Here is a 12,883-nt window from a genome sequence, read left to right on the forward strand (position 1 = left end):
TTAAGCATGAATTTTAAACTTGTGTCCTTTGTTTAATCTGTTTTGTGTATTTTAATATGTATTTTATAGAAATACATCTTTTTTTCTTTTTTATTAATTTTTATTCAAATTTTAAGTGCTTACATATAAAACATTGGTGGGTAAAAGTGGGGAGTGGGAGGAAAGAAAAGAACAAAAAAAGGGAGGAAGGGGGACAGGAGTGGACAAAGGAAAAAAGAAAAAGAAAAGGGAAAGGAAATACATCTTAATTTGTGGTATTTTTACAATGTTTATGTGTTTTAATTATTCTGTAAACCGCCTCGAGCCACAAAGAAGAAGAAATAAAATTATTATTAATTATTATTAAGTGTAATTTCCCAGTTTGGACATAATGGGAAACTAGTTAACTTTCTACCTTGTTTGCTTACTCATATGAAGTGGTAATGAGACTTATTGGACCTTGCGGACTTTGGTCTAAATTGTCCTTGGGATCCCTTCCAGCTCTGATTCAGTTTGTAACTTGTCTTACTAAGAGGTCATTATTATGCTTCCATTGACAAAAAGTAATTAATGGCATTTAGTATTCCTGTTATCATTGATAATACGTATTCTGTGTTTTTATTAATGAGTATTGCTTAGAATAATTTTGACAATTTGCTAAAAAGAGTTCTCTTCAAGCTTTGGAGGGGATCCTCCTATAATTTTTGCTTTGACTGGCATTTTAGGAAACCTTCATGCTGCGAGTTCTCCAAGTGGGGCATTGAGAGCGCCTTCACCAGCATCATTTGGTCCAACCCCTTCTCCTTCATCTCTTGGAATCACCATGGGTCAGAGTGGAAACTTTGCCAGCCCACATGGTAAGCCTCCAAAATGCATAGTTTTGTATTAAAAGAAATGAAATGCTTTGGATATATTGCAAAATAATTTTATCTGTGTCTGGAAAAGGTCTCTATTTTTTCTTGTTTGAGATGCAGATTCTGAAAAACAGCAACCAGTTCCTAAGCAGACTTGGCTTGACTGCTTGGGTGACCTGCACCTACTTAGCAAGTTAGAAAAAGCGGATCAAATAGCCTTGAATTCTTTCTGTGTGTGTGGTTTCCAAAATTGCCTCATTTAGCAGGTGCTGCTACCATTGCTGCAGAACAAATCCCACCATCAGTACTGATCCCCTTCAGAATAAAGAGTATCTAGTTCCCATGCAGGGAGAAAAGAAGTCGTGGCCTCCCACAAATGCATACTGTCATTAATAAGAAAAGCTTTCTTTGGCTTGGGCAGCTTTGTCAGCATCATCTTTGGGTTTCCTCTCTTCTTTTACTTACACTCCCAGTAGCTTTAGTAACTGCATGCATCAGTAAAATTCAACATTTATTTGCAACCATGGTGTATTCTTGAATCAATATAAACATTGAATCACAGCATTATTTTAATTTATGGATCCTATTTCAAATCTACCTAATGGCAAAAGTTCTCTTATGTAATTCTGAAATATGTAATTGGATGGTAGCAAGATCTCCATAGGGAAAAAATATGTCGCCATTGTTGATTTTAGCCCTCACTTAAAGTTTTGTAAATTGAATGAGCCTGGAAAGCATTCAGATCAACATTTGAAATGGTTTTTTTAATTGTCTGGGTAATTTTAACATATTTGGTCTTATCAGTGTCCTGTTAAGATAATATAAGCTGTGTCATTGTTATAAAGTTGTAGTTTCTTAGAACCTGCATGTTCTCTGTGAGAAAAAGTCACTTCCCAGATTTTGTCATTTCCATAGGTACCATAGATCCCAGTTCACCATACACAATGATGTCCCCCAGCCAGCGTCCAGGGAATTGGCCAGGCTCTCCTCAGGTCTCTGGGCCCTCTCCAGCCGCACGGATGCCTGGGATGTCACCAGCCAACCCTTCCTTACATTCTCCAATACCAGATGCTTCTCATTCCCCACGAGCGGGAACAAGTAAGTCATATGAAGCATGGGTGATACAAAAGGCAAGATCCCATGCCATTCAAAGTGGAGGTTCAGTCTTATTCAGTATTACACTGCAAAACCTTTGTTGATACGGTATAATGATTCTAGTACTCAAAAGTAAGCAAGAGGGTTAATTGTTATTAGTTGACTGCTTTATTGTTACAAAACAATTACCCTAAGTACCTTAATTTGTCTTTTGTATCTAATCAGTGTAATGTGATTAGTTGAGCATATATACTTAGCATAACTCTAAGAATAGTGGTTTGAGTAAACTAGTCACTCAATTTTTCACTGTCAAGATGGCATTTGCTGTAGCCAGTAAGTGCTATAATGTGAAGTAAACATCTTCCAAAGATTATTTGGGTCTATGCCCTTACTTTTTACAAGTTTTCAATTTGGTACACATATTACATACAGAATTCACATTTCTTGGGTTTTTTCCAGTCTTTTAAAATATTTAGGCTAGGCAGGAAGAATCTTTGGCTCTCCAAATATTTTGAGATATCTCCTATAATCCCTTACCACTTTCCATGCTGGCTGGGACTAATGGGAATTGAAGTCAAAGACACAGCCTACTTCTTTTTAAGGCTGATTTTCTTTAGTTTGTCATTTGCCTGGCAACTCTTGGTGGATGGCGTATTCATGACATAAATTGCCCAGCTTAACCTTGCCTAGATGAAGGTAAAGGTAGAGGTTTCCCCTGACGTTAAGTCTAGTCGTGTCTAACTCTGGGGTTCGTGCTCATCTCCATTTGTATGCCGAAGAGACGGCGTTGTCCGTAGACACCTCCAAGGTCATGTGGCTGGCATGACTGCATGGAGCGCCGTTACCGTCCCGCCAGAGCGGTACCTATTGATCTACTCACATTGGCATGTTTTAGAACTGCTAGGTTGCCAGAAGCTCGAACCGCCAACCTTTCGGTCAGCAAGTTCAGCAGCTCAGCAGTTTAATCCCCTGCGCCACTGGGGGCTCATATAGACGATGAAAGGCATCTATATTATTTGCACTTCTTTCGAGTAAAAGCAAGATGGGCTATGCTTGTCCAAATGACACAAAGTGGATCTTATTATAGTCTACATCATCTCCTACATAATTTAGTTGTTTGCAGCGAGGAAGGGCTCATTAGGTTCCACTGAGATGATAGCACCCATAAATAGGAAATGCTAGTAATTATCATTCTTCCATTTGACACGGTACACATTACATTTTTGGATAAACAGAATTGGTTATAAAACTGTTGGAACTGTTCCTGCATTAGCTTTCAAACTTGAGAAGGCAGAAAGATGCTCAGTTATCTGTCGCTACATTATTGCATTGATTCTAGCTGTAAAACATTGCTAATTTGCAAATAATAGGTCACCCAAGCCTCTAAGCATAACTAAGTTATGGTAAGGATTATTGCTCTGGCTTTCATATTAATATTTTTATAAGAATATATGCTTTCCCTAATCTTGGCATTACAGAATTTTAGCGTAATCTGCTCATGAAATCCTAAACAGGGGAGAGTGTTATTTCTAAATAATACTCACTTGCCTATTTGGAATTTTTCATAGCATTGGAAGTTTTTGAATTATTGTGCATCCCTTGACAGGAGATGTGAGATAATTCTTTTTCTCCCCTGTTTCCACTAGGTTCCCAAGCAATGCCAACCAACATGCCACCTCCTCGTAAACTACCTCACCGTTCCTGGGCAGCATCTATTCCCACAATTCTCACTCACAGTGCCTTGAACATCCTGCTCCTGCCCTCTCCCACCCCTGGACTTATGCCAGGGCTGGCGGGAAGCTATCTCTGCTCTCCACTTGAACGTTTCCTTGGATCAGTTATCATGAGAAGACATCTCCAAAGGATTATCCAGCAGGAGACGGTACTTGAGGAATCAGAATACTTAGCAATGCAGTGCCTGAAGTGAAAAAAAAATTAAGTGTATTTTTCTAGCCTGTGGTCCATGGGTTAATATGAAATAGAAGGTACGAAGGTGAGCCGCTCCAAGTCCCCGTTGGGGAGATGGAGGCGGCATACAAAAATAAAATTATTATTATTATTATTATTATTATTATTATTATTATTATTATTATTAAGGTCTGCTTTTTGAGAAGCTATTTGTTTTTCAGTTGTGAAGCATGATTGATGTTCAACGTTCTGCATTATTTCTATAATAACTGAACTACCAAGAAATCTTTGTGCATTGCCTGTAGAATTCTGCATGCAAGCATTATAAAGAATTCTGTGGTATATGTCTTGAGGGTTAAGCATTCCCTTCTTTGGTTTTGGGGATAGTTGTTACCTCAAGAGAACTAAGACTGGACTTTAATGTGTCTTCATCTGTAATGATAGAAGGTGCAACTTATTCAGCATTGTGAATTTTTTCAATGCTGGATTGCTGGGGAAGAAAGTCAAAGTTCCTTTTTAGAAGCCTGTATTTGGAAAAAATGCAGTTTAGTTACTGGATCAAGTTCAAATTGCCCTAAAGTTCACAAATAAACCAGGAATTGGGATTAGGAAATACGGTGCGGGATCTGTCCCTTCAGATATTGTTGAACTGCAGTTTTTATTATGTCACACTCATAGCTAGATTTGCTCAGAAAGGTGAGAGTTGTAATCTTTACAAAATCTGGAATGGTACAGATTTTCCATTTTAGATATAAAAGGTACTTATAACAGAGAATTAAGATTCAAAATACTATTTTGTAGGGGTTTGTGACTTTTTGAATAATTTATCTGAATTCTACTTAAACTTCCTTTTAGTTGCTAGGATACTCAGCTTCTTGTTAGGAATACTACTAATTTCCTTTCTTTCTCAGTCCTATAATGGGAAAAAGACATATAGTTGTATGTAATCTGGTCATTGTTATAGGCTATCATTCGTGACTGAGTATGATTGCCTTCTAAGTGTAGAATCTTGGCAATGGGTCCGTAATTGACTGTAGGGACCTATTTTGGATCTAAATGTTCTTTTGCAATGAGGACATCAATTTCCAGATGGAAGGCGGTCCCGACAAGGGTTGGCATGATGCACCTTCCACTTGACACATTTAATAAAATAAAATAATAAAACTTTATTTCTATCCCATCCCATCTCCCCAATGGGGACTCAGGGCAGTTCACAACATACAGTGGCAAACATTCAATGCCGTTAAGTGTGACTTTAAAAAAGCAAATTTAAAAAACCATAAATCAAATAATAACATATTAGATATCGACATCAGACAGTAGTGCAGACATGTTTAGCCTGCAGAAGAGAAGGCTGAGAGGAGACATGATGAGGGCTATGTATTTGAGGGAAGTCATAGGGAGGAGGGAGCAAGCTTGTTTTCTGCTGGCCTGGAGATTAGGATGCAGAACAACGGCTTCAAACTACAGGAAAAGCGATTCCACCCGAACATTAGGAAGATCTTCCTAATTGTGAGAGCCGTTCGGCAGTGGAACTCTCTGCCCTGGAGTGTGGTGGAGGCTCCTTTGGAGGCTTTTAAGCAGAGGCTGGATGGCCATCTGTCGGGGGTGCTTTGAATGCGATTTTCCTGCTTCTTGGCAGGGGGTTGGACTGGATGGCCCACAAGGTCTCTTCCAACTCTATGATTCTAGTGAAACGTTACAGCAAATTAGTCATCACACAACTAAAAAATCACTTTTTGACGAATAAAAATTTAAAAACAAGACATAAAAGTTAAGACTAATAAAAATTAAACATTAAAATTTAAAAGCCAGAGTAACATGCCCTCCATTATGTCTCTTCGAATTCCACAGCACTATTACTAACAGCTGTCCTCCAATTAGGGTGCTTGAGGGCTAGGGCTTCCCAGTTCCCTGTGTCTATGCAAATTTTTTAGGTTAGCTTTAAGCCCATCTTTAAATCTCTATATAGTCTTCCTATAGTGGTAGGTATAGAAAATGTATTACATATTGACTGTAGCAGTAATTATGTTTGTGCCAAGGGCCCAGATGAGATGGTTGTAGAATGAGAAGGCAGTCGGAGAGCTGCCAAGATGGTTTACCATTAAACTTCTTTCCTGGCCTTGCCCGTTTTTTCTGGACAGAGTGAAACAATTACGACTGTCATCCATTTATTCTTTTCCTGTGTTTTCATAAGAGAGAGGAGTTGAAAAAGGCACCACCAGGGAACACAGTGAACTTTCTGTTCATTGCAGTCAAATACCAAGGAGGCATACATACAGCTTCACTTTAGTCTCCAACCCAAATCTTTGTACATGAGGCTGAAAGCTAGATTTAACAAGAAGTTTTCCATAAGTGATCTAGGTCTGTTACTAGGGGATGATTTTGCTTTTTAAGCTTCTTGACTGGACAGAAAGACAGTAACAGTAATGTAAATAGTGAGCTTGGTTACTTGTTCAAGCTTCTCTGCAGAGTATTCTAAGAAGGTCAAAAAAGCATATTATTCTTAGCAGAAGGACTCAGGATCATAATAGACAGTGCAGTCTGCTAAGTGAGGATGAAATAAATTGTTCCTTGTGTGGCTGCAGGATACTATGTATTACTTCAAAAGGAACTTAATTTTTTTGCTGAGCTACTTTATAAACCCAAGGATTGCTCTGAGCTTAGGTTAGAGTTTTATTCTATTTGAGATGCAGCAAGTGTTAAGATGTCTTCAACTTAAATGTATTGTCCAGAATCAAGTATGGCAAAGGTTTTTTTAAATTTCATTCCAATTGCGTACGTTGACTTTTTGTTTAAACAGCTACAGCTAATCAACTCCAATGAACCGGGTGTGATCATGTTCAAGACGGATGCCCTGAAGTGTAGAGTTGCCCTCAACCCAAAAACTAACCAGACACTGCAACTGAAAGTAGCACCTGAAACTGCAGGGCAGTGGAAACAAGAAGAGCTACAAGTTTTGGAGAAATTTTTTGAAACCAGAGTACGTACTTCATGTTATTTATCAGTAATTCGATCTTTGAGTAATTGCATCCTAATTTTATTTGCATGAACACATGGAAAACTTAAGTAGAATGTCACTAGTTCAAGAAATGAATAAAATGTCTATAAACTTCACAATGTTACTTAACAGTATTTAAGAGGAGATCTATAGGATTTTATCTTTCATTCATTCTTCCTTGTTCCTCATCTGAGACATTGGCATCTTGCTTTCTTTGTGGAAACAAGTCCAAATTATTTCCTCCTGTTGTACGATTCATCCCACTGCTTCACCTTCCTAGGTAAAGGTAAAGGTTTTCCCCTGACATGAAGTCTAGTCGTGTCTGACTCTGGGTGTTGGTGCTCATCTCCATTTCTAAGCTGAAGAGCTGGCATTGTCCGTAGACACCTCCAAGGTCATGTGGCCGGCATGACTGCACCATTACGTTCCCGCTGGAGCAGTACCTATTGATCACATTTGCATGTTTGCGAACCGCTAGGTTGGCAGGAGCTGGGGCTAACAGTGGGAGCAGCTCACTTCGCTCCCCGGATTCGAACCGCCAACCTTTCGGTCGGCAAGTCCAGCAGCTCAGTGGTTTAACCCACTGCACCATCAGTTCCCCAAAAAGAAATGCAAACGATTTGGACTGGTTTTCACAAGTCAAGAAGCTAGTGGGAGAAAAGTCAGCATAAATGAAAGGTAAAATATTCCTCTAATAGCCATAAACCACATCTGGTCTCCTTAGTCTATAGGCTGCGCTTTCCCTATTCCCATTTATAGGCTCACAGGGCTCATGTTTATATTCATGTGACTTTCCTTTTATATGTGCTTGAACCAGTGTGGGATAGACCCATGCTACTGAACTTGGGCATTGCATATTTTCAGATGTTTCACCTTATTTCCTAGAATTGATGTTGCTGTGGACATTAAGACAGCCAGTATTTTGAGAACTGGCAGCATAGTAATTGTCATCCTTAGCCATTGGTAATTTTGATTTCACTATGACTGTCTCATGTGTTGACTATTGACTGAACAAAACAGTACACAGTTACATGGACACCTGGAGAAGTACTGCTAACAGGCTGCATTTCCTATAGGTTGCAGGACCACCCTTCAAAGCCAATACATTAATAGCCTTTACGAAGCTGCTAGGAGCACCTACTCATATTCTCCGGGACTGTGTACACATTATGAAACTAGAACTGGTAAGTTGGTTTTACCTTTACTGGAGGAACAAAAAGTACTTACTTTCAAAACTCAAGACTGGGTAATTTGTATGTCTTATTTTTATGGCATGTTTTATTCAAACAGTTTCCGGATCAGGCAAGCCAGCTGAAATGGAACGTGCAGTTTTGTTTGACAATTCCTCCAAGTGCGCCACCAATTGCGCCTCCAGGAACACCTGCGGTTGTGCTGAAATCCAAAATGTTGTTCTTCGTAAGTAAAGCAGTACAGTCAGTTTCTAGTATTCTTTGGGGCTTTTTTTGTAGGCTTTGATCCTGAATAAGTGAATCTGTAAGATGTAATCTAATAGTAGCTTGCATCAAATCTCAGCCAGTGCTTAGTACTGTGCAATGCACATCCTATTAAAATCAATGAATTGATTTCTAGATTAAGCCCTCTGGTTTAATTACACGTGAGCACACCTGACTACTCTTTCTCTGCTTTTTTTTCTGTTGGAGAACTTGTGACTAACACATGGAGTTTTATGAGTAGCCGAAGACCCCTCTATTTTATTTTAAGAAGCTTTTCCTCTGATCTTCAAATGGTGTCGTATTTCTGTAAATATATGCCATTGAAAGGTGGCTACTGCTATGAAAGCTGTTCCATAGATGGTTTTCAGTTGTTTATGTAGCTGTTATTATGGTTAAAATTGTTATGTAATGATCATACAACTGGAAAGCAACTACTTATTTTTAATTACACTTCTTAGTCTGGTTAGGTTGAAAACAATTCTCTTCATGTAGAAAAGATAGGGCAATTAGGAAATGTAAAGAGATACAATAGAACCAAATTTCTAGCATACCTTAGTTTGTCATTCTCTTGTCTGTAGTTGTTGATGGATTATCATCCACCATATTTTGCCTTGACATTTTGAAGTAGATTTTGATACAGATTGATTACCCTTTATCCAGAATTCCCAAGTCTGAAATATTCCAAAATGGTTCATGTGGGTTCTGAGATAGTGACACCTTTGTGTTTTGGTGGTTCAATGGACATACATTTTATTTCATGCATGAAATTATTAAACATTTTGTATATAAAGTGACTGTCAGGTTATGTGTATAAAGTGTATAAGAAACATAAATCAATGTCATGTTTGACTTGAGTCTCATCTTGAAGATATCTCATTATATGTATATGAAAAAAATATATTAAAAAACAAATCCAAAACATTTCTGATCCCAAGTGTTTTGTATAAGGGATACTCATCTTGTATCACATTTTAATAACTGCCTTGGCAGCTGTTTATATTTCCTTTAATTTTTCTATTGGGCAAATGAAGGCAGAACAAATTCAAGTCATTTCAGTAATAAAGAAATGTAAATGATCTTGTGCCCTATACCACAACTGCTATCAAAGGTATGTTGTCAATTGACAAAGTTACTGTTTGTGTTCTGTTCACAGCTTCAGCTAACACAGAAGACCACAGTCTCCCAGGAAGCCGTGAGCATAATAGTCCCAATCATTTATGACATGGCTTCAGGGACAACACAACAGGCAGATATTCCTAGGCAGCAGAACTCTTCTGTTGCGGCGCCCATGATGGTTAGCAATATTCTAAAGAGGTTTGCAGAACTGAATTCACCAAGGCCAGGTACTGTACATGTCCAGTAGGTCATCTTTTCTGCATGCTTGAATGGGCAAAATCCAACTTTTAAAACTTTCAGATTGCACTTTATTACTAGTGGTGATCTGTTTTTATTGGTCTCGTTATAAAATCTCTTTAAGATCTTGGTTTGAGATTAATGCATGCTAATGGTAAATTGTTTAAATCAAACTCTCTTTGGTGCCAGAAGGGTTGGGTTATTGGTGCAACATGGACTTTATGAAATTGACCAAGCTCGTTTAATGCACTTAATAACTTGGCTCATGTTATTGTAGTTATAGCTGCACTATTTTAAGTGTTGTCATGTGAGCCCTGTGTATATATTTTTGTGAAAACTAGTGCGTATTAGTCATCTTGCACTGTAGGAATATGTTTTCCCATTTCTTGTAATTTACCGTTACAAGGTTTCCTACCTGACTTGTTCTCCACTGCACTCCTCTGAGGGAAGCCTGGGGGCCAGGAAGATGGAACTACTAATAAATTACTCCATAAAGTAACAACTTAACAGCACTGGCTTATACTTTCTGTATCCCATGACTAACATTTCACCTTGACTGTATCTTTTCTCTTGTGCTGCCTGCTTTGTTTCTGTGAGAAACATTTTGTAATCAGTCTCACTTTTCCTTTAATAAAAGTGTTATAAACTTTTGAAAAGTGATTCTTTTTTGAACAGTTCTGTTCTTGGGTATGGAGCTTTTACCCAAAGCACTAACTTCTTCACAGGAATGTTTTTCCCCTGCAAAGATACCCTTGTTAACTGCTTATTGGTTTAGTAATTAAAATCACTATCGTGAATTTATTTGAATGAATTGCTAGCATATTCTTAGTGTAGTGTTACAGCATAGACTCCAAAATGACACTGTATGGATATACACATAAAATTTAACTACACTGGAACAGCTGATAGGATTGAAGTGGTGTGGATGGTGCCTCTTCAAATACTTGCCTTTACTTTGGTAACACTCCATCCTGAAACCCTGATCAGCACTAAGGGAAGCTGCAATTTGGGAGGGTTAGCCATTGTCTTCCACCTGGGTATAAAGGTGAGTTAAACTACATCCACGCTGTGTGTCACAAGCAGTTGGAATATTGTGCATGCTGCCCATAACTCATGCATGTGCCAGAGATACCTATTTTCTGCCGTCCAAAAACTGTTTCAGGAGGCAACTGCATTTCTATCAGATGTAATGGCATTGGTCTTCTGATTGTATCACCCATGTGGCTTTATTGACACTGGAAAAATGTGGTAATTGCATTTTTGTCTCATTATTTCAAATGATAATGGCATCAACATAATAAATTATGTCTTATAAGCAAAATTTTACAGAGGGCTCCATTCATTTGCAATCCATACAAACTAAGAAGACAAAAAACAACTCCAAAAACAGCAGCCGCACAGTTTTTGTGAATCTTTTTACTTCAAAAGGGAGACTCAATGTGAGCTCTTAGTCCTGAAATTATGGCTGATCCTTGTCTTAGATTCCACCAGCAAAGGAGCTCATTACTGATGGAAGCATAAACTGTTGTTTTTAATAGTACTCTGCTGTAAGTTAATGTTTGATGTCACTGACAATAGATGTGTGCTTTCTTAGTCTAATTTAGTATTTTTGTACTTTAAGTGGAGAAAAAAATATTTTGTATCAGTGCCTGTTAATAGCAGTAGTTTATAAAGCTAGCTTTTCATCACTAAGGATAAGCAGTTGGAGCAGCTTTCATTCTGCTATTAGTTGTGATTATCCTAATTAACCATCTAACATTAACTGACCAATTGTTTCTTGTCTTCAAACAGAAATTTGATTTTCTGTTTTAGAAGAATGGCATATAATGCATGCCTAGTCCTTCCTGAATCATTCAGTCTTTAGAAGTAAAATTTCTCAAATTATATGTATGCACAGAGGAACACATGTGGAAGCTGTTGCATTCTGTCCTCTTTAAATCATGCAAGTGATGATAGGCTGATGAACAGAGCTTCATAGCTAAGGAAAATTTTGAATCCACATCTTGGGCAAATCCCAACATTTTGCACTAAACCTGGCTTTTCTAGTTGTGTGAAGAAAGTGTATTTGCAGTGTTTGGTGAATGCTAATAGTAGTTTGTGGCATTATGTGCTTTACTAACTTGTTGACATTTTTATTTTTCATACTAGTGGGTTGCAGTTTCTGATAGGCTAGAATAAGGCAGTTTATATGGTATAAGTTAGTGGGTTACAGTTGCACCTGAACATAATTGTATTTACTTGCAAAAAACTGATTTGTGACACACCCTTTGACAAATTGACGTGTTGTTGATTGCCTTTATCGCTGCCATGGTTCGCATATTTCTGTCGCTAACTTGTGTTTCTTTCCCTTGTTCCAGGTGAATGTACAATCTTTGCCGCTGTTCGAGATTTAATGGCTAACCTTACACTGCCCCCTGGTGGGCGTCCATAGGCTATTTTTAAGCAAAGGGTAAAAATGAAGCCGCAAAAACATTTCTCTGAAATAAAGCCTTCAGTTATATAAAATGGAAGAGACGTTTTCACGTGTCACATTTTTAAAAAGAGCTAATACATTGGATTGGCCTACTTTCAGGGATGCACTTTCATAAAAAAAAATTTGTACAGTTCTCTGTATGTTTCGAGGAGACGTTTCAAACTCTTAATAGATTTATGTATCCGCTTGCCAGTAAATAGAGTTAATATTCTGTTTTATACTACAAAGATTATGAAAATGCCAAATTTGTTAATTTAAATGTTTTTTTCCTATGTCTTGGTGTAATAGTCTTTTTTTTAAGGGCAGGTCTGTCATTTTTGGAATACTGTAAAACTGTGACAAACTTTATATTGACGCTGTATTTTAATATGACTGCTTTGAAACATTTAAAATTGGGCTTGTTGTAAACATGACCCCCCCCCCAAAAGCAATATTTAATAAACTAGATTTTAAAAAATGTGTGGTCATTTCAAAAACGTTCATTTATACATGAAGAACTTCTTAAATATTGCTTGCTATGGAGTTGTCATGCTGTTTCTTGGTAGTTCATCAGTTAACATAGGTGGGAAACTGAGTCTCCAACTGTTTTGAACTGTAGTTCTCATAATTCCTCAGTGTTGGCTATTTTTATGAAGGCTGCTGTATGTTGTAGGCCAAAAAAATGTAGAAGGATGATCATCCATCATCTAAAAGCACAACTTCCTCTGAGCACAATTTTATAAATGTTTCCAGTTCCTTCTCTGCCCATTTACTGTTCCCCCTCCCC

General features: G+C 37.9%; 1 protein-coding gene across 3 annotated transcripts in view; it reads left to right on the top strand.

Annotated features, from left to right (window-relative positions):
* The window catches only part of med14 (mediator complex subunit 14), a 45,807-nt gene extending 33,231 nt beyond the window's left edge, over positions 1-12,576 (top strand). For 2 of the 3 annotated variants that reach the window (XM_003218924.4, XM_008107398.3), the window contains exons 24-31: positions 705-836; positions 1,749-1,931; positions 3,575-3,810; positions 6,640-6,819; positions 7,914-8,021; positions 8,128-8,253; positions 9,445-9,634; positions 12,002-12,576. In XM_003218924.4, coding sequence (XP_003218972.1) covers positions 705-836; positions 1,749-1,931; positions 3,575-3,810; positions 6,640-6,819; positions 7,914-8,021; positions 8,128-8,253; positions 9,445-9,634; positions 12,002-12,075 — 1,229 coding nt within the window. In that variant the 3' untranslated portion in view covers positions 12,076-12,576. Of the gene's footprint in view, positions 1-704; positions 837-1,748; positions 1,932-3,574; positions 3,811-6,639; positions 6,820-7,913; positions 8,022-8,127; positions 8,254-9,444; positions 9,635-10,050 lie in introns of all 3 variants that reach the window. The other variant, XM_062975185.1, reaches the window with a different exon arrangement.
* The last annotated feature ends 307 nt before the right edge of the window (positions 12,577-12,883 follow it).

This window comes from Anolis carolinensis, chromosome 3 (assembly GCF_035594765.1).
Source record: "Anolis carolinensis isolate JA03-04 chromosome 3, rAnoCar3.1.pri, whole genome shotgun sequence".
NCBI lineage: Eukaryota > Metazoa > Chordata > Lepidosauria > Squamata > Dactyloidae > Anolis > Anolis carolinensis.